The sequence below is a fragment of the Pseudorca crassidens genome, chromosome 18 (assembly GCF_039906515.1).
Source record: "Pseudorca crassidens isolate mPseCra1 chromosome 18, mPseCra1.hap1, whole genome shotgun sequence".
NCBI lineage: Eukaryota > Metazoa > Chordata > Mammalia > Artiodactyla > Delphinidae > Pseudorca > Pseudorca crassidens.
Genome location: NC_090313.1, coordinates 15,912,560 through 15,933,349, shown reverse-complemented (window position 1 = coordinate 15,933,349; position 20,790 = coordinate 15,912,560). Strand labels below are relative to the sequence as shown.

General features: G+C 49.9%; 1 protein-coding gene across 2 annotated transcripts; it reads right to left on the bottom strand.

The window, feature by feature from the left end:
* Positions 1-4,917: 4,917 nt before the first annotated feature.
* SOX21 (SRY-box transcription factor 21) lies at positions 4,918-15,685 on the bottom strand. 2 transcript variants are annotated; one of them, XM_067712947.1, is made up of 3 exons: positions 13,307-15,685; positions 9,463-9,779; positions 4,918-5,610 (listed from the first exon to the last, which is right to left on the bottom strand). In XM_067712947.1, exon 1 carries the CDS (start codon positions 14,188-14,190, stop codon positions 13,360-13,362), a length of 831 nt encoding a protein of 276 aa, XP_067569048.1. In that variant the 5' UTR covers positions 14,191-15,685; the 3' UTR covers positions 4,918-5,610; positions 9,463-9,779; positions 13,307-13,359. The 2 variants fall into 2 exon arrangements, with proteins under 2 accessions (XP_067569048.1, XP_067569047.1); XM_067712946.1 differs by lacking the exon at positions 4,918-5,610 and having other exon boundaries at positions 8,938-9,779.
* Positions 15,686-20,790: the final 5,105 nt, after the last annotated feature.

Genomic DNA, 20,790 nt, shown 5'->3' with positions numbered 1-20,790 from the left:
GGAATGTCAATTGATACAGCCACTATGGAGAACAGTATGGAGGTTCCTTAAAAAACTAAACATAGAATTACCATATGACCCAGCAATCCCACTACTGGGCATATACCCAGAGAAAACCATAATTCAAAATGACACATGCACCCCAATGTTCATTGCAGCACTGTTTACAATAGCTAGGTCATGGAAGCAACCTAAATGCCCATCAACAGACGAATGGATAAAGAAGATGTGGTACATATATACAATGGAATATTACTCAGCCATAAAAAGGAGCGAAATTGGGTCATTTGTTGAGACGTGGATGGATGTAGAGACTGTCATACAGAGTGAAGTAAGTCAGAAAGAGAAATACAAACATCGTATATTAACGCATATATGTGAAACGTAGAAAAATGGTACAGATAAACCAGTTTTCAGGGTAGAAATTGAGACACAGATGTAGAGAAAAAACGTATGGACACCAAGGGGGGAAAGCGGCGAGGGGGTGGGGGTGGGGGCGTGATGAATTGGGCGATTGGGATTGACATGTATACACTGATGTGTATAAAATTGATGACTAATAATAACCTGCTGTATAAAAAAATAAATAAAATTCAAAAAAAAAAGAAGACAACTGTAGTTTGTTGACAGATTGAAGAATGTTTTAATCAGTTCCAGCTGCTATAACAAAATATCATACACTGAGTGGCTTATAAATAACAGAAATTTCTCACAGATCTGGAGGCTGGGAAGTCCAAGATTAAGATGCCAGCAGATTCAACAGCTGGTGAGGGTCCACCTTCTGGTTCACAGAGAGCCGTCTTCTGGCTGTGTCCTCACATAGCAGAAGGGGCAAGGGAGCTCTCTGGGATCTCTTGGCCCTAATCCCATTCATGAGGGCTCCACTGTCATGAGCTAATCACTCCCCACTGGGCATCAGGATTTAACCTATGAACGTGGGAGGGAAAGAAACATTCGGTCTATAGCAGAGAATACTGAAAGAGTTCCTATCTTTCCTGATAAAACTTGATAAGAGGTTGGAGAGAAGTAGAACCAGGAAGGGAAAATGGCAGAGTATCCAGCGAGGAAGTAGAACAACCAGGTGAGTGTGGCGCCCATGCAGCCAAGTAGCTTTTAGGAGGAGAGAGTGACCAACTCTGTCAAATGCTGTAGATCAAGGTAGATGAGAACTGACCATTTGATTTAGGAAGTCACTGGTGACCTGGATGAGAGCAGATTTTGGTGGAGTGGTGTTGGAGGAGGGGGACAAACCCCAACTAGAGAGAGTTTAAGAGAAAAGAGGAAACAGGGAATTATAGATAGGGAATATAGTTATCTTTTGTTTTTTAATCAACTCACTGTAAAGGGGAGCAGAGAAGTGGTAGCTAGAGGGAAAAATGGGATTATGAGAGGTTTTTTGTTTGTTTTTTAATGAGAGGATAGCAATTTTTTTTTTTTTTGGTATATATACTGACAAGAATGATTTAGTAGAGGGAAATTTTTGACATTGCAAGAGGAAAGGGGAGAGATTTTCTGGAGCCATATCTAGTATGTCACGTGGTGTATCAGTTATCTCATGCTGCATAACAAATCATCCCCAAACCTAATGGCTTAAAACAACACACGTTGATTATCTCATGATTTCTGTGGGTTAGGGTTCCGGGAGCACCTGTTGAGGGCCTCTGGCTCAGTGTCTCTTCCCAGGCTACAATCAAGGTGTCAGCCGTGGCTGCTGTCATCTCAAGGCTCAACCAAGTGAGAAGCCATTTCCATGTCACTCAAGTCTACTGGTGACAGATTTCAGGTCCTTGCTGGCCTTTGGCCAGAGACACAAGGGCCTCTCCATGGAGCAGCTCACGAAATGGCAGCTGGCTTCCCTCAGAACAAGAGCTAAGAGAAAGAAAGAAGGGGAAGTCATTGTTTTGTAACTTAACCAGGAAGTGCTATCCCATCACTTTGCCTTATTTTATTTGTCAGGAGCCATTCACTAGCTCTAGGCTACACTCAAAGGGTGAGGTTTACACAGAGGCATGAATTCCAGGATGTGGGGATCAATGGGGGCATTTGAAAGGCCGCCTACCAGAGAGGGGATGAGATTTGTGCCCAAGTAGAGAAGCCAGCCCTCACCGGGAGCGAGGATTGTTCATCCATTGTCACAGGAGAGAAGGAAGCATTTGAAGGCACACAGAAGCTCGTAAGTAACTGTGAGGGTGGAGGCGAAAGTATTTGCTCATTAGCACTGAGCACCTTGGCAAATGGCAGGAGATAACATGAGGAACCAGGGCTCATTTTCCTTTGTTCCTCTGTTGTATCCTTCAGCAGAGCCAGAAGGATTCTAAATCCAGCACAGCACAGCTCTCTACCCTCTCACATCCTTAACAACGAAGCATTTAAAGCATCACACCAGGATTTGCTAAGAGTTTTACTTACCTGAACTCAGAAAAATGTCAGAAAACCCACAAGGAACTATGAGCACGAGAAGGAAACACAGAGGAGATGGGGAGAGAAGAAAAGGTGAGGCATCATCTGAGCGATCCACTCCCCAGCTGGGTTTTCAGGCATGGGTTTCTCCCATTCTCAAAAGTCATATTAAGCCAGAAGCCTTTTTGCCATTGAACATTTGTGGTTCGAGGGGAAAGGCTTTTTGATGGTTTGTTTTGTTAAAGCAGAAAAGTGAGACAAACATTTTATCTTCACTAACAGCATCCCCAGACCGATCTGCTGGCAGTCATGACAGTGGATTTCAACTTGGAGAGTGGGGTACACCGGAAACAGCAAATTATCAAGGGCTTCGGTTTTGATTTTCAAGGCTGTCAAGGGAGGAAATCTTATTGTTGCTAAGAATATGGAAGGTTTCTTCCTTAGCTCTGTACTGGGAGGCAGCAAGGTGAATAAAAGCGTTTAGGCTCTGGGGCCGCCAAATACGGTCTAGAATCCCAGCTCCACTATTTACCTTGGGAAAACTCCACCCCGCCCCCCTGGCTTTCCATCTGTAAATAGGAAGTACTGGAAAGTTTTAGAGAGAAACAGGGGAAATGGCTTCCAGGGGGCGCCATTCACACGAAGACGGTGCTTCCTGACCTTGGACATCTGAGAGGCTCACGGGCACAAAACAGGAGCTCTGGAACAGCAGTTGTTACTGGGGGCTCATTCCCATCCCCGATGACTTAGGGCTCTCTGCCTCGCTCTTATATAGACGAAATTTCTCCCACATGCATTCTGTCCGTCTCCGCTCCCCATCTTTTAGTCCAGGACCCCACGTGCCTACTTCTCACCCACTCCAGACCCTCTCCTAAGAGAGCTTTCCCAGCAGGGAGCACTCCTTAGCCGACAGAACCATCCAGAATTCTCCAGACCTCCTCCAAGTCTTGCTCTACCTCCCAGAGCTGCTAGACCCTGTTCTTCCTGCAGAAAAAGAGCTTCCAGTCGCGGACTACAGTGTCCTTTACATTCACTTCGCTGGTGAAGTTGGCCCAGGACCTAGGCTGGGGCGAGTGGTAAATAGATGCCCCAAGCCTGTAGCAGCGGACAAGTCATTTTCAGGGAACACTTTTCGAGAAAGCCGCGGGCCGTGTGATGGGGTAGGAACTGGGGCTTGATCTCCCCAAGCTTTAGCAGGAAGGTAAACCCTGCTCTTATGGGCCTCATTCTCTTGACCTCGGACAAGCTCTAGGGGGAAAAAAAAAAACCCAGGGAGCGCGCTCGCTGTGGGCGGGAGCGCACCCCACCCCCGGAAACCACCTGCGCGTCCTTGTCGCGCGAAGGGCGCCTCTCACCCTCCGGCGCTTCTCTGCGCCCCGCAGGGACAGCGCCCGGAGCGCGTGGCCCTGGGCGGTGCGGAAGTTGACTTTGCTTTGCTCACACACGGGGTCGGGGCGAAGGTGGCAGCCTGGGTGCGACGTGGGGCGCTGACGTTAACGCAACTGCGTGAGTCTGAGGCTGGAGGAAGGCCTAAGGCCCACCGAGGCCTGGATCCGGCTAAATCCCCGGGGCCTGGGCCAGAGGCATGCCCAGCCTCCTCCTCCTGAGCCGCGGGGCTGCTCTGGGCCGCGGGCGCCGATTCAGGCCCGGCCCAGACCTGCGGCCCAGTGTGTGCAGGCGAGGAGACGGACCTGGGGCCGTGGGCTGCGAGGCCTACTTGCGCACTCAGCTCCGGCACTTCTCACAGCTGGCCAGGGCAAGACGCCCCGGCTCCGGGAAAACAAAGAGGCCCAAGGGCGACTTTTCCGAGCGGTAGATGGCGGGGGCTTTGGAAGTGCGCTGGGTGGGTGATTACTCTCGGCGGCCGCGCATCCGTTCGCGAACATCAGAAATTCACCATCTTCTGCGAGAGTTCCCCTCCCTCGAATCCGCAGCTCGACGTCTTCCTTCCCGCAGTGGGTCACGACCTCCGTCCTGCGCACCCGAGGGCACGTTCAGGGCCCCCCAGTTTTGCGCAGAGACTCGGTTGGGTAACCCTGGCCCAAAACTTGAGGGGTGAGGGGAGCACCCTTCGCGTCCCCCACCTCCAGGTTCTCAAAGTAAGCACCTCTGTAACAGAGGTCGAGGCAGCTTTCTAGAAAGAGAGGAAACGGTATCCCAAGCCCCCCGGGGAGTGGGTGCGCGCCGGTCTGTGCCGTCCGCCGTGCATCGGGCACCCAGGTGGGGGGCGTGTCCCGGGCGTGGGGACGCAGAATGACGGGCTGGCTCGGGCGACCTCTGTCCCCGCCGGATCATGAACGCGAGCCTCGCCTGTTCCAGCTCTCTGCGTCCGAAGAGGCAAGCGCGAGCGGCTGGGCGCCGCCGCCGCGGGCTCATGTTTATTCACGCCGCCTTAAACAGCCCGTTTGAATACATATTAATCAGCCGCTCTAACTACTTACTCAGGGCTAGGTTTGCAGGAGAAAAACGAGCCCCTGAAAAGGAGGAATAGCAAGTGGGCATCCAGAAGCGCAAAGAAGCCTCGGTCTGGGGCAAAGCTGTGGGCGCCTGTGTCTCCCCCGGCCCCCGCGGCGAGCAGCCGGAGGCGGGGCGGTGGCTGAGGAGCCGGTGGGCCATTAGCTAAGGGCCTCTTTTCTGCCGCTGGCTCTTGTCTCACCGATGGAGCTGGGGACGAGCTCCTTGGTAGTCCTGAGGGTCTATCGGGGGCAGATTTCCCGGGAAGGAAAAGGAGCTTGAGTTTCACAGTCCCTCGCTGGTACCGACCCCTCTTCTAAAGTCGCCTCGTAATTGTGATTTAATTTTCTTAAGTAAGTTTCAGGCTGCACAGAGTCTGTTTCCCACTGTGGGCTCGCGGGAGTTAATATCGTGGGGGAGAGGCTGGCCCCAATTTTAGAGATTCGTCTTTCTAACGTGACTCCCTTCATCTGTAGGAGGGGTCGCCGAGTCTGGGTGAGGGCACTGTCAGGACCCTCCCCTGCTTCCAAATCCCCCCGTGCCACGCGGAAGCTTCCAGGGCCCGCGTGATCATCGCCTCCCGGTGCCTTCCCTCCCCGAGGGGGCAGTCTCTTTTCCCAGTTGGGGCTGAACCAGCAGGGGCTTGGCGGAGGAGGTAGTGTCGGGGGCGGCTGAGGTCCGCGGTCCTTCACCTCCTCCTGCCGTTCGGCGTGTCCCGCTCATCAGCCCTGGCAGCACCTTCCCCAGGTGTTGAACCTGAGGGCAAGAGGGAGTGTCAGTAGTAAGGCAGCTCTTTTTCTCTTCCTGATTTGTTCTTTTATCCTCCCTTCCTTCCTTCCTTCCGTTTCGCCCGGCACCCGCTTTTCCTATACTTCCCTGAAGTGGTTCTCCATGTCCCCTCCCAGGCTCTACGTGCGTTGTCTCACTCCCAGTCACTGAGCCGGTGTGTGCAGGCAGAGGGAGGCCGTCTAGGCCATTTAGATGATCCAGTTCAAAACAAACACCATTACCAAAACTTCGGCCAAGTGGGAGAGAGCGAGGGAGAGCAGATGCGCAAACGATTGTTGGGCAGAATTCGCGTGTGTTCTAGAAATAGTTAACTTTAAAAATATTAATAATAATAAAAAGAATTCGTGTGTGTTTGAGCGCGGTTCTAATCCCACACAATTTCCTCCGACTCCTGATGTCCGCATAGACCTTCTATGTCTGCCGGAATCTCGGAGACTACTCCCAAGCTCGGGGTTTACCATCTGGTGATACATAAACCGGGGTCCGCTCCAAACCAGGTGTGTGTGTGTGTGTGTTTTCTTAGCATGTGCGCGTGCATGAGCTTTGGACATGAAATACCCACAGGGCAAATAGGAAAGGAGCTAAAGAGTCCCCTGAGCTCAGTGGCAGTACCTGCGGGGGACTCCATGGAGGACAGGCTGGGTCCACTGCGGATGTCACCGTGGTGACATTGTAGGAAGCAAAAAGCTTACCCCCCACCCCCTGAGAGCCCTTTTAAAGGTACTCCGTCTTCTGCAAACACACTTCTCTCCACTCCTGACCGTATGAAAAGATGGCCCCCGTGGAGCAACCGATCTGAAAAGCCTCACTTGGTCTCTGTTATCCTCGGCTGTGCCTCTCCTTTCGGGATTTCAAGCTTTCTGCGAGTGGCTAATTACCTTGGGGTGATCCCAAAATAAAATGCTGGGGTGAGGTGGGTAGAGAGGAGGGTGCGCAAATGAAATTGACAATCCATTAACGTCATTTTGTGAAGAGAGACTGAAGACGTCCTCGTAATTTCCCTTAAGAAATCTGGTTTTACTGGTCGATCTCAGTAGGAGAATTCTTTGCCTAGAGCCTTGAAATGAGTAATAGGCCATGTGTCTCCAAGTCTTCGGCTAATATGACAATAAATACATTCAAGGAGAGCAACGGGGTGTTTACAATTAGTACCTAAACTTCTTCTGTTTGTCAAAAAGTCCCTAAATAACCCCTCCCCCAATCAAGCAAGGAGCCCAAAGGAGGTAGAAATCAGGTAGAGAAATCTTCGAAAGGAATTAAAAAACCAAAGCCGATTTTATTTCCTCCAGTCAAGTGTGAATGATGGGGCAGCCGCGGCAAGGGTGATGGAGTCTACCTGACAAAGCGTGCAGTGAGGGGCTGGGGAGAGTGCGGGGGCGGGGGGCGGTCACAAAAACGGAGGCGTTGAAGTCGTTGCCTAGTGGGTACCACTTCCCTGCTCTGCGCTGAGGCGGTTTCCAAAGGCCCAGTGGCCACCTGGAACCTGGAACAACAGGACACTGCCTCCCACAACTGCCCATCACCCCAATCTCTGTGCTTTTTATCTCCTCAGAGTGACTCCCAACGGGTTTATCCGGATAGAACCCTTTGCAAGTTTTTCAGATTTGTCGGTTTCTAGGAACTTGAATGTTTTAAGTAGAGCCGAAACCGCGAAGGCTCGGGTTACACTTTAAAATATGCGAGGCTTCCGCGCGACCCCCGTCACTTGGTAAGGCTCAACTGCTTCTTTAAAAAGAAGAGGTGGGGGGGAAACACTGCTTTTAAAGTTCGGGACACCCCCCCTCTTCTGTCTCAACAATTCAGAAGCAGTTGTCACTGCTTCTCAGAACCCAGCTTCCCGCCGGCCGTCGGGGAGGTCGGGAGAGCTGCTACTCAGAGCGCCCTCTGAACCTACGCGCGTTCGCAGGGACGTGTCAGCTGGGCCGTCTATAATTTGCATTATTCATTTAAGTTTGCGCAGCGCTGAAAGCCGCTGGAAAGTTCGACGGCTGGGTGGCCCAGCACCCAGGCAGGCTTGGCGGTCAACCCTTGAACATAAAACAACTGACAAGGTTACCGACGCCCGCCTCCGGGGCAGCGAAGGGAGCCTGAGGACAGCCCAGATCTCCGCCGGTTCGCGCCCCGCCTCCGCCAGCAATTCAGGCAGGAGGTTCCCTGTTGCGTGGGGTTCAGTCAAAGGCTTACAAGCCAGGAGGGGAAAGGGGGGTAGGAGCCAAGGCGAGAAGCCCGCGAGAGACAGCTAAGCTTTAAGTGTATTCTAATTCTTTAAGGGGGTGGGTCCAATGTTCTACGCAGCCAGATGGGACTGCTCACAAGCTTTGGGGCAGATTTGGGGGTGAGGACAGAGAGAGGAATGGGGGGGCAGTAGTTGCTCGTCACTTGTTTGGTCTTCACACTTGTGCAGCGGCCCAGGTAGGCTGAAGACAAAACCCCTCAGGATTTGGACCACTCCCCTAGATAAGGTGGAGGTTAGGGGCGGTGAAATGCGAAAGCCATCCTTGGTATTACTCCTCCCCGACATCCACAGGAGGCCAGGGTTCCTCCATCAAACTTACATGCGTTCACTCATTCTGCAACTATTCATTCAGCACCTACCACGTACCAGACACTGTATGAGACTCTCAAAAACGCAGTATAAATGGAAAGCAGGCCCCAAACCCTGAGTCTAAGGATCGGCTCCCTGGAATGTTCTAAAATCAGAATGCATCTTGGAATGGCCAGACTTGCCGCTCCACGGATTCCAACGCTGGGCGAAGGGACACAAGAAACATAACTTCTGCATAACTTTTACTTCTTTCCTGTTTTCTTTTTTAAAGTAGCAAAGGACCATTAATTAGAAGAATAATTACTGCTACCCTATATTATCCCAACCTGTTCAATTTCTATCTGTTGCAGACAATGCTAATAATGGCAACTATTGCTTCTATAAACACCCCGAGGCAGCACTCTCCTCCCACAGTGTGTGTGTGTGTTTAAAGAATATATATAAAAAGTTCCCCCGCTCATTTGCATAGCTTCATCTTTACCTTTTCCCATTCAGTCCTTGCAAAAAAAAAAAAAAAAAAAAAAAAGCATATCTATTCAAAGCCCTTGCAAAAAGCATATCTATTCAAAGGGCATTTAGTCCATTTCTTTCTTGGCCGGTAAACCTATTCATCAATTGTTCTGCCTTGTAGATCGCATTCTAATGCTAATGTAGCGTGTTAAATATCTTTTTGTTCCCCTTTCACCGTTTTGTCATTCAGTTTATCCAGTTTTGGTCACCCATTTTATTTATTTATGCGCCTGCTCCTATTCAGGGGCTCATGTATTTTTTATTATGTTGTTTCACTGTCACGCAGTGTCAACTTAGTCTATTCAATGGGGGCTACTTGAAGGCCGGAGGGACAAAGCGTGTACACATTGCACCGCTATTCATTCCGGCCAGCTGGATCGGCTGAAAAAAAAACCTTGTGAAAAGAAACGCCTCACAATGGACACAGAAGAAGTGCACAATGCTAACAGTTTTCCAAATACCACTGATTGGTTTCTTCACAATGAGGAGAAAGCCGCCGCTTTTTCTTAGCTCCACTTCAACAAACAACGCTCTCACAAAACCTCCCAACCCTGCGTTTTGTTCCTGGACAAAACCTCCTCGACTGTCTAAACGCTCCCACTGAAGAACAAAAAAAAAAAAAAAAAAAAAGGATAAAAAAACCCCTCTTTTCACTATTCCCCCCCCGTTTCTTTTTCCTGCAAGAGAGAAAAAAAGAATGGGGGGTTGGTGGAGGGATTGTCAGTGAATTAATGATATCAGTCTTTTAAAAGAAGAGGGCTGACCTTTGAGATGCACTGGGCTGAGAGAGAAAGAACGGGGAGAGATTAATAAAGTTTGGTTGGCGCTCTCTCTGCCTCCGCTGGGCTGTGAGCACAAGAAAGACACGGATCCTTCGGGCGGGCCAGTTGCGGGAACTTCACTCTCCCCGAGGGTGCGGCGGCGGCGGGGAGCGGCAGAGCCGCGCTCTGATTGGCTGGCGCGCGGGTCCCTCTCAGCTCAGGGAAGATGGTCGAATCTTCTCTCCATCTTCTGCGTCCCTCGCCTAGGCTACCCAGAGGCGGGGAGGGAAAGAGAGATCCATGCTGTTTCGTTCTACTTTCTTCGGGGGGTGGGGGGGAGAAGAGGAGGAGGAAATTGTCAAATGAAGTGACAACGGCAGCCAGCCCCACTGCTCCCTGGAAGCATCCCTCGCACGGCAGCGTCCCCCAGCTCTGGTCCTTACGGCTGCAACAGAACAATTCCACCTGTTTGCTCAAAGCCCGAGGGCAACACAACACTCCTGGCCCCTCGGGTGTGAGGGTTGTTTAAAGCCGTTAGGCAACCGAGAGACTACCTAAGGAATGTCGTAGCTTTTTTAAACCTTAAAGAGGAACGAAAATGTAGAAGAGCAAAAAGAAGGAAGGGAAGGAAGGAAAGGAGAGGAGAGAAGAGGGGAAAGAGATAGAGATGGATAGAGAGAGACAGATCTCGAGCACGCAGCAGCTCTTTGCCTAGTCCGAGGGCTGTATTTACGGGTCACTTTCTGACCCTCACAGACACACCCGGCCCTTTCTCCACGCCCTCTTGACCCCGAGTCGCACCCCCTTACTTCTGCACAGTCTAACTCGGAGGGAGACTTTCTCCAGGCGCAGCTTGTTAGCAAGACCACTGGGATCGGGGTGGGGATAAACCAGTCCCCCCGGTAGGCCTGTGGACTACTCAGACAGCCGCGCAATCTGTTGACTGTGTGACCCCGTGTGCTCACCCGCGGCATCCTTCCCCCCTCCCTCACCCGTCTTTCTAGTCCTGTTCTCGTTCATCAACACTCCGGAGCGTTGCTCCCAGAAAACGCCGATCATTAGGGAAAGGGGAGGGGACGGGAGGGGGCGGGGAACCTTCGGCCGGCGGGGCCGAGCTGGAAGGCTCTGGGAGGTGACTAAGATTTAGGACTGGGGTGATTTCCAGCGAGCCGCAGGAAGTTCCGTGTTGAGAAGTGATGGGCTGCTACAAAAGGGAAAGACGAAGCCTTGAAAGGATTTAATTAACCGTGTCAGGGATAATTACCCCTGGACAGTCCAAATTAGTTTTGCATAATCGCTCAGAACCATATGAATTAACTTATAATATTGCAAAGAGCTCGGGGAATAACAGGAGAGGGATCGTTTTAATTAGTGAATCAGGGTCAAACCAGCAGAGCCTATTTTTCACATTTCCAAAACTTTTCATGGTTCTTAAAATATTATTCCGTTGGGGAAAAACAATGACTTTAAAGAGTTGGATCGCTTATAAAGACGTGGAGCTCCAGAGACGGTCTCTGTCGGTAGAGAAACTAGTTTAGGACTAGTTGAGTCTTGTATCTTGAGAATTTCTATCTTGGTGGGGCGAAAATAAAGATGTCCCTACAGTTAATTTTTTTTCTCTGATATTCTTCCTGGCGCCCTGTAATTTCTTTTCTAATATTAAAATCCTTTACGATTTCAAACCTTTCTCCAGTGGAAACTTGTCCAGCCTTGGAAATTCAACCCTCTCCATTAGAATTTGTTATATTTCTATTTTAATGCCACTAGCATGACAGAATAAAGCCTTAAAGAGGCCCAAAGTTGTAAAATGTCGTTAGCAGTGATTATCCTTACAACTAAAATCTTAAGGTGTAAATAAGGAATATGCCAAAGATACACGAACAAATTACACTGATTTAAGCGCTGGAGCTCTCCAGCTAACAGGATAAAGCGGTCAGGCAACTTTCTCCTCTTAAAATGTTACTGGAAACTAGTGAAATGCTTTAAACGGTCTGGATGTTTTCAATGGGCTCTGTTCTACTGGTTCTTGAATGCCTTCCCTGCCCCCCGCCCCCCCCCAAGATAATACAACTACTTGGTTTTGTTTTTTTTTTTTATCTTCTTTCCTATTCACGATTAAAAATGTGATAAATCAGGTTTTTGGCTCTGAATAACAATGGCTTGATTTAGATTTCCTAGTAAATCTATTCAAAAGTGAAACAAAGGCTGCCTTTGGAGGATACCTTACACTTCACCTGGACCAGGCACGTAAGGGCAATTCAGATAAAAATCTTGTTAGGAACTCAACAAGAAATAAAGGATTTTCTCTTTTCCCTGGTTCAGGCTTTATTTAAACTCTTTGTTCAAAAAAAATGAACAGAGTGATAGTCGGATTCTAATTTACAGATATAGCTTAGACGTCTAATATTAAATTAGAAGATCACACAAGAAAACCATTTACACATAAAGGTTAAAACCAATACTTAAACTTTTTAAAACTTTATATTACATAAAGCCAAAATGAAACTAAATACATGTTAGCCAACTTCATTCACAAACATTAGTCAAAATATATACATTTAAAAAGAAAAAAAGCTACAATTGAGGTTCTTTTCTCTAAAATGTGTTTTATCATAATTTGCAAATGAATTGCAGGTGATCTAAAAAATAAGCTAGTTAGGGAGGGAACTCCAAAACACATTTAAACGGTTTGAGTTGGAGAAATGCTAGCTGAAACAGAGAGGCATCTGTCAAAACAATTCTGGTTTTTGTTTTGTTTTGCTAAATAATAAATATATAATTGCCACTCAGACAAAAAAAGTCTGATTTAATCTTAGATAAAATTGCGGTTCTGAAATAGTCCCGCAATTTTTAAAAGTTAACTTTGACATTTGTTCAAAATGTTTTAGAGTCTAAAACCGACTCAGATTTAGGGCAACGCAAATAACACATTTTCAGACTTAATGTTTTCAAGGACATATACACATTTACAATCTTAAAGTGAAACTCAAGTCATAAGGGGAAAATAGGAATAATGCCTTTTCTCTTTCTGTGTAAACTGTGTCAAAAATCCAAGCGAGTGGACTCAGGGAGACTTCTAGCGGTTTTTTGTTTGTTTGTTTGTTTTTTAAGGGAGAAAATCCAATTGACAACTTTTCATCTCACACATATTTCTTGTTTGCCGTCCTTGCTCTCGAGAAAGAGCTCTTGCTCTGATTTGCATATGCTATGATAAACAAAAGAAACCGTGATCATCTCACACACAAAAGGCCAGATTCGAGCCGGTCACTGGTCAAGAATGGATCCGGCCTGGGGGTTCTGCTTGAGAGAACAGAGATTTTGCAAAGTTCAAACGGTACAAATAGGGAGCAAGGCTGTTCAGAGCCATCCCGCTCCGAGAAACTAATGACACAGATCAGCTTTTCCCTTGTGCCAACCATTTCAGACCCAACATTTGAACAGAGTGCATGCAACAGCGACCAGGAGAAAAGAATAATAACAATAAAAGAAAGATAATGGGAAACAAAAACAAAACCGACAATAAACTTCCAACAAAGAAAGCTGGAAAGCCCAACATATCAAAAAGTTACTCCTCCACCTCTGTGGGCCATAACGCAACAGGTTCCGAAGTGCAACGCAAACATCAACTGCTGCGAGATACAACTGCCCTCTTTAAAGTTGTCTGCCGGGGTGCAGGTCTGAAATGACCCTGTGAATTCACACGCACACTCGCCCGCGCACTCGCGCGCTCGGCCACTCGCGCCCCGACTGGCCTCTCTGCCTCCGCCTGGCACCTATACATCTTATGTACATACAAACCGGGGCCCCCGTCGCGGGAGGGCGCTCGGGGAGGCCGCAGAGCTCGTACCTATACATATGTACACGTGTGCACACCGGTCCTCGCGAGGCGGCCCCGCGGGGTCATAGCGCGGCGGCGTAGGCCGCGGGGTAGGGGTCCAGTTGAGGCTTGCCCATGCCGGGCAGTAGGATGTAGGCGAGCGGCGGCTGCAACCCGGGGCTGGGCCACGCGCTGCAGTTGCACGGGATCATATAGCCCGGGTTGCCCGGGCTGGGGTGCGAGTGCGTGTGCCCCCCGGCGGCCGCGGCCGCTGCTGCAGCCGCCGCCGCCGCGCCGTGGAAGGCGCCCGCGCCCGCGGTCGGGTAGCCCAGCGACGACGCGTACGGGAGGCCGGACGAGGAGGACGAGATCTCTGCCATCTTGGAGCCCAGGTCGAGCAGCGAGTAGGGGCTGCCGGCGGCGGCAGCGGCGGCGGCTGCGGCGGCGGCGGCGGCCGACTGCGGGAAGAAGACGCGGGCGGCAGCCGCGGCGGCGGCGGCGGCCGCCTTCTCGGGGTTGGCGAGCAGCGACTCGGGCACCAGGCCGCCACCCGCGCCCGCGTGCAGCCCGGCGCCCGCCTTGAGTGCCGGGTGCTCGGCGTCGGTCACGCCGCCCAGGCCGTAGGGCACAGGGAAGGCGAACTTGTCTTTCTTGAGCAGCGTCTTGGGCTTGCGCCTCGGCCGGTACTTGTAGTCTGGGTGCTCCTTCATGTGCATGGCGCGCAGGCGCTTCGCCTCGTCGATGAACGGCCGCTTCTCCGATTCGGTGAGCAGCTTCCACTCGGCGCCCAGGCGCTTGCTGATCTCCGAGTTGTGCATCTTGGGGTTCTCCTGGGCCATCTTGCGCCGCTGAGCCCGCGACCAGACCATGAAGGCATTCATGGGCCGCTTGACGTGGTCCACCGGCTTGGACATGCTCTCGCCGTGCCGCGGCTGCAGCCCGCCGCCGCCGCCGCCCGCGCCGTCGCTGTCGGCCCGGAGGAAATCAATGTTGGCCGTCCGCGGGGACCCTATCGGCCCGCCGCGCTCGCCGCGCCCCACTTCGCACCCCGGCGTCGCTCCCGCCCGGGAGGAGGGGGCCGGGGGACCAGCCCCGGGCCGCGCCGCTCCCCTGGCCGCCCTGCTCTCTCCGGCCAGGCGCTCGGGAAAATCCTCTCCGGGGCGCGATAACTTCTCGGCGGTGTCCCCACCCCACGGGGGCAGTCTGCCCTTTGCTTTCTTTTTGTCCTTCCTCTCCAGTTGCGTTCGCTCGCGAACTCCCCGCAGGTAGCCGCCACCGGGCAGCGCTCTCCCCGTCCTCGGTCTTTTCTCTGTTAAAGGCACAGCAGCCGGGAAACTTGCGTCGCGGAGGCTCCACCAGGTTGAGCAGAGGAGTCAGCCGCCGCGCGCTGCCAAGTGCCAAAGGGGGCTCTCGGCGGCTGGAGTGTTTGGGTTCTCCTCGGTGACTTTCTCATTTGACAGTAGCAGATGGGGGTGGGGGGAGGAGGGGAGGTGGCCCCGGAGGAGGAAGAGGAGGGGGGAGACGGAGGAGGGTCCGGGCGCACCAAGGGAACGCAGAGCGCAGCAATGGATATAAATACAAATACTGCAGCACCAGCCGGTCTTCCTCACTCGGGGCAGGCAGGGCGCGCTGACGGGAACCCCCCTAATGAGCTGGGGTTTTGCGGGGAGACCTGCCTCGTGGGTCTTCCTCTCCGGCTGCCGGTTGGGGAAGGAGGTTGGATGAGGCTTGAGCGAGCCTAGGATCTCCGGGCCTCAAAGGAAATCCTCGGGGCTCGCCGAAGCGCCGCGTCTCGCTGTCCCTCGAGCCATGCCGGCTCCGCTCGCTCCAAGCCCCTCCTGGCTCTCCGGCCGACTCGGGCTCCCGGAGCGCACCGGGCGTGGAGCGCGGCCCGGCTTCCGGGCAGCGCGGCGGGCCCAGCACCGGCCGCGTCCCCTCCTCGGTCCTCTGGGCCTCCGCCCGGGACTTGCAACTAACTTCGCCCAAGTTTCCTGCGCCGGCACCGCGGCGCCCCTCTCGGCGCGCTCGCCTCGGGGCGTGCGCCCGCGTGTGCTCCGCGCCCGGGGCCCCTCTCTCCTGGCTTCCCCGGCGAGAGCCTAGGAGGCGGAGGTGCGGGGTGGGGGAGGGATTTAAGGAAGACGCGCCATCACCTCAGTTCGCAGGTCCGCGCTGGGGCTGCTCCCGATTCCCGCAGTCCCGCAGCACAGGGGGCCCCTCCGCGGCCCAGGCCGCCAGTCCGCCGCTCCCGAGGCGACAGGCGCCCTGTGCACGGGCTCAGGTGAGTGTCGCTACCTGCGTGTGCACGCGCCCGGAGCCGGCGCTGGGTGTGCATGTCCAGCCGCGGCTGAGTGTGTGTATATCTGGGGCCACGAGGAGGAGGTGGAGCCCAGGACTCCAGGAGGGAGGAGGGCCCCGCGGAGCCTCCTTCCGCTCCCACACCCCCAGGACCGCGAATTAAACAGGATCCCCTCCGCCCCCCTCACACTCCTCCTCCCACCCCTTTTCGCTTGAGAGCAGGTTTAGGCGAGTGGAGAGTCCGGAGCGCGCCGCCGAGTTTGCGCACTGTTTGGCGTTGGCAACCCCCTAGCGTCATCCCGGCTACCCTGGCCGGCCGGAGCAGCTGTGGGAGCCTCTGCCAGGACGAAGGAGGCGCGCACGGGGAGGGGAGCCTCACGAGCTTCGGAGGAAGAGGGGACCCACCCTAAAAAACGCTGGAGACTTTTCCTAGCAAGAAAGGGCTCCTTTTCCTTGGAGGTCCAGAGGTTGCTTGCAGCAGATGCTTCCCGAATTTTCTTGCACTGGTGATGCATCCAGTCAGAGGCAGTGGAGTGAAAAATAACTGAGGAGGGACCGAGCGTGCTCTTGGCAACCCTTTCGAAAAGGACCTAGCCCAGGCATCCTTGGCCGACTATTCCGATCTTTTAAAATTCTGGGGGTTTGTTTTGTTTCTATTCTAGTCGTCAGTCATCCATATGCTGATCTCTTTAAGGTACAGTTAACTCACAGTATCTCACTTAAATGCACGGATAGGGTGAGGTGTTCAAAATCAGTAAGAAGTATAAAACGTTTCTCTGAAAGACAAAAGTGAAACATACTAATCACTCTACATTGGAATCTTTTTATGCTGTTAAGCACAATTTTCTTCAGTAAGAGCAGCTTTTTTCTTTATATGTGACATAATGCAAAAATCAAGCAGCGTGATTTTGTTTGCGTATTTTCCGGACTTCTTGGTGTGCTGCAGCTCACTTATAACATGATCAGTCTGGGGATTTCATTCACCAGTTGGCCTGCCCTTCAGGGAGAACTTGCTTGCCTTCTTTCTTTGGCAGTTTGGATTTGACCTAGCCATGTGGTGTGTACAAGTAGGAAGTTCTATAATCAATTAACTCTTTAAGCCTTCCCAGCAATTCATGTTCAATTCATACACAGACACATATGCAGACACAGAGTACTGATTGAACTTAAATAAAAAGTTTGTAGGCCATGAATTTTAGTTTAAAGTTAAGTTCGTTTTATTGCTCATTTTAATAAAAGAATAGTGATTGTTGCTGGGTTTTTTTTTTTAGCTGCCGTGAGGACATATAGAAATGCAAATCAGCAGTGAAATGTATGGGAGTGGCTATCTTTCTTAAGATACCACACTGCAAATGTTTACTTTGTATCAGCCCTTGTATTGCTAAAACAATTGGACTGATTTCTTTAGAACCATATTCCTTTACAGGCTCTGTAAAAACACTCTGCTGCTCACAGACTCTGGGTGGAGCAACGTTAAAACCCTAGCAGGTGCAATCACATGGACTAGAATATTAAATATACTGTTTTGTGATGATAAACTAGAAAAGTATCATCCCTGAGCTTTTAACCTACTAACTCGTATGATAGGTTTGACACAAAAATATTACACACTGTCATACAAAGAACATGTGTATAAGGATGCAAGTCATGAAAACTGTTATTCATTAAAAACATTGTGAATAAAGTTGAGTCTAATCCCCCAAATTACTTTGATATATACAAAAGGATAAGGATTGAGAAAAACTTCTATATTGGTGAGTTAAATTATTACGCATTCTTTTCAAATTTAAGTTTAAAAATCAGTTGCAATAAATTATTACCATGAAAAGAAATGTTTGCATATGTGATTGAAATGTATGCTTGTATGTGCAATATCTTATAAAAATAAAGTGCGTAAGCTTCCTGGGATATAGTTTCATAAATTGTGCAGTATCGCCTGTTTAGGGTTATTAAATGAACCAAATCTGAAAGTTCTTAAGTCCATGAATGTTGAACTGTGGGGGGAAAAGGTGTTCCCATACCTAAGAAGAAAACGGCTGTTTGCGTGCTTGTTGGTTCTTCACCAAAGGAAACTTCAAAATAGAAGAGATTTGGTTTTTAATTTTGGTTTTTGGGGGATCAGTATTCTTGGCCTACAGCCTTCCCGTCCAGGGAGAGACCTTCACAATGAGCCCTGCGTGAAGGGAAGGCAGCAAAGCATGGCTGTTATTAACCAACCTTCACACCTCTTGCCCAAATCTGGTTGAGCCTTTCACCAAGTAAGTTTCCTTGCCGTTCTCTTTCTTATATACTGAAATGACAGTTCAGTTTTAGTGTCCACAGACCTTATGTTTGAATTGATAGAATGTTATCTATTTGTTCTTGTACATTTTGACCTAAAAGTGAAAAAATACCAAGATTTAGGAGAGAGAGTAGTCTGTGTGAGTGAAGAGTGAAGGAAAAATAAATTGAAAGAGAATTAGAAGTTCTATGGGCTTTATATTCCCAACTCAATTGTGAGTACCCAAAGAACAGTGGACCTCGATCAGTGGAGTCTGTGCGGGCTCTGTATTTGCCTTGTGGCCAAGGAATACCCGTGATCACAAATACATCTAATCAGAAACAGAGAGGCAGACACTCGCTCAGAAAAAGTTTGGGGGTCTGTGTAAAGTCAGTTTCTTCTTTTCCCCTTAGGTCCTCCCTGTAAATGGTCTTTTTTCAATTCTAAAACTTTCACTAGGAGGCAGCAATGAGGCTGTTGGGGGAATTTTAAAAAATACCTTGGCAACACCAGACTGACCGGCTTTCTTCTTCTTTCTCTTTCTCTTCCATAAAAGAGGGGAGAATATTTGGATCCCAACAGAAGACAAGGGATCAGAGTGAACTAAATCATTTTCCTCCATCCATTCCATCTCCGTTTTCTCGCTGGATCTTCACCCAGATGGCTCATTGTCACATGTTTCTAGAACCATGGAGGTGAAACCACAGCAAAGAAAGGAAACCAGTGGGGTACTGAGAAGTGACCAAGTGGAAGTGACAGGGTGGGAGAGGTGATGCCTTCAAAGTGCAGGGGCCAAGTCGTGGCACCTGAAGCACTGGGAACAGACAGCTGCAGTTAGAGAGCTTTGGGCTCCTGGTCTTAAGCGAGTGCACGGAAAGAATTCGTAAGCTTTCAGACCTGCCTAGAAAAGTAATACAGCCTGTTTGTCCTGTTAAGGAGGAAATGAGCAAACTGACAAAAGCCGGTCTCAGGCTTTTGTCACAGTTCCTACTAATCCTACTCCTAGTAGGATTAGTTCCTACAACTAGTTCCCTAGTTGTACTCCTATCAGCCCCACCTCCGTCAGCCTCCATAAGGGGAAAAGATCCCAAACACGTGGTCCACATAAAGCCCGAGAGATGAGGAATTAGGTCAGGCAGTCCTGGTTAGAGTGAATGGCTGCAAGTGTGGCCCTTGACTGGTTACTACTAAATTTTCATCCTTGTGAGATTCCTGTCCCTTTATTCTCACTGCTCCTGCCATACTGGGAAGCTGGGTCTATACAGATTAATTATGAGAATGCCTTTCTTCATTCCTCCTTAACAGTACTCACTCAGGCTGGCATTTTCTAAAAGAGCTTTACCTAGATGATAGAGCAAGAAATACAAAATAAAAAACAGCTCCCTTTCACCCCATCCTTCCCTCCCCACCTCACCCCCACCCCCAAATTAAACACCGAAGGGAAAAAAGACAATACAAATAATCCAAGACAGACAGCTTCACAAAGTACTGATTTCAGATCCTGAGAATCCTATATAAGCAATGGAGGGATTGACTTTTCTCTAGGATAAGTGCTTTTTGTAAGTGGGAGAGAGCTATCCGTGAGCAAAACCAGAAATGAATGAGGAGGTCTGGCTGTCCTTTCCAGCTTCCAGATTGCTCTGGCCTGTGTGCTACTCCCTCCCAGATTCAGTTTCCTATCTAAGGATGAGCCTGCTTGGTTGAGCAGTTTGATTATAACTATCATTTATTGAGTTCCTGAGTTACTATCCCTTTTACATACACTATCTTATTTAATTTTTAGGAAAATCCTAGGAGGTAAGTGTTACCTCAGTTTGCAATTGGGGAACAGAGCCTTAGAGCTGGTGAATAAGCAACTCACCCAAAGTCACACAACCATAAGTGGAAGAAATGGGGTCTGAGCTAAGCTGATGCTCTTCACCACCACCACTCTGAGTCCCAGTTGAAGGCTCAGCTCCTTCCTGGCTCAGATTCTCAGTTCCACCTACTTCCTCAAGCCTTCTGTGACTCACTCAGTGCTGTGCTGCCTGTGCGAGGGAGGAGTGCGCAATGGTAATCTCTTCACTAATGCATTCCAAGCCCGTAACAACAGCACCCCTACGTCCAGTTCTGGTGTCTGGCAGCCAGGCTCCCCCTGGCCCCTGTGGTTGTCAGCACAGGTTTGGTCTCAGCTGTAACTCACTATCCCTCACTCCCCGGCTTCCCACTGCAAACACTGAACAATTGCCGGTGCCAAACAGAACCCAATCTCTACCTTTTTTCTGATAGCCAAGGGCTGCTAAAAGGGAACCTTATGACAATGATATCTAATCTCAGTCTGTATGTTCCCCTAACCCTGGTTGTCCAACCCACTCTCTCTCCTTCCCTCTTTCCTTCCCTCCCTCACCCCTCTCTTTCTACCTTTCTTTTGTAAGATCCAAGTACACAGAATTGTTTTAATCACAATTCCTGGTGCATGATACACTCTCATAACTGCTCCATCAGTGACTTCCTTCCTTCCTTCCTCCCTCCCTCCCTCTCTTTCTTTCTTTAATCATGTAATAAATACCTATGAATCTACCATCCAAAATAAAATCTGCTGGTAAACCTATATTAAATCAAATCCTTTCCCCAGAAAACTCTACACTTGCCTTCCCTAACCCAATGTAACAATTTTCATTCCCTTGATCTTTAAATTTAGCTATATAACTTTTCTCATCTATGTGTATCCTTTAAATGTATGTTTTTCCTTTTGTTTTAACTTTAAATGTTATTATAAGTTAAACTTTTGTATGTCATCTTTATTGATTAACTTTTTTCGTTTAATTATGTTGTTTGGATTCAGTGTTACTGCATGTCACTGAGTGTATTCATCTGCTGTGTAATCTTTAATTGTTGCAAATATACCACAGTGTATTTGCTTAGACTCCCCTGCTGATGAGCATGGGGGTTGTTTCCAGTTTTTAACCATGTGTACTTG

Coding starts and splice junctions, on each gene's coding strand:
- SOX21 (XM_067712947.1), bottom strand. CDS start 14,190: ATGTCCAAGCCGGTGGACCACGTCAAGCGGCCCATGAATGCCTTCATG.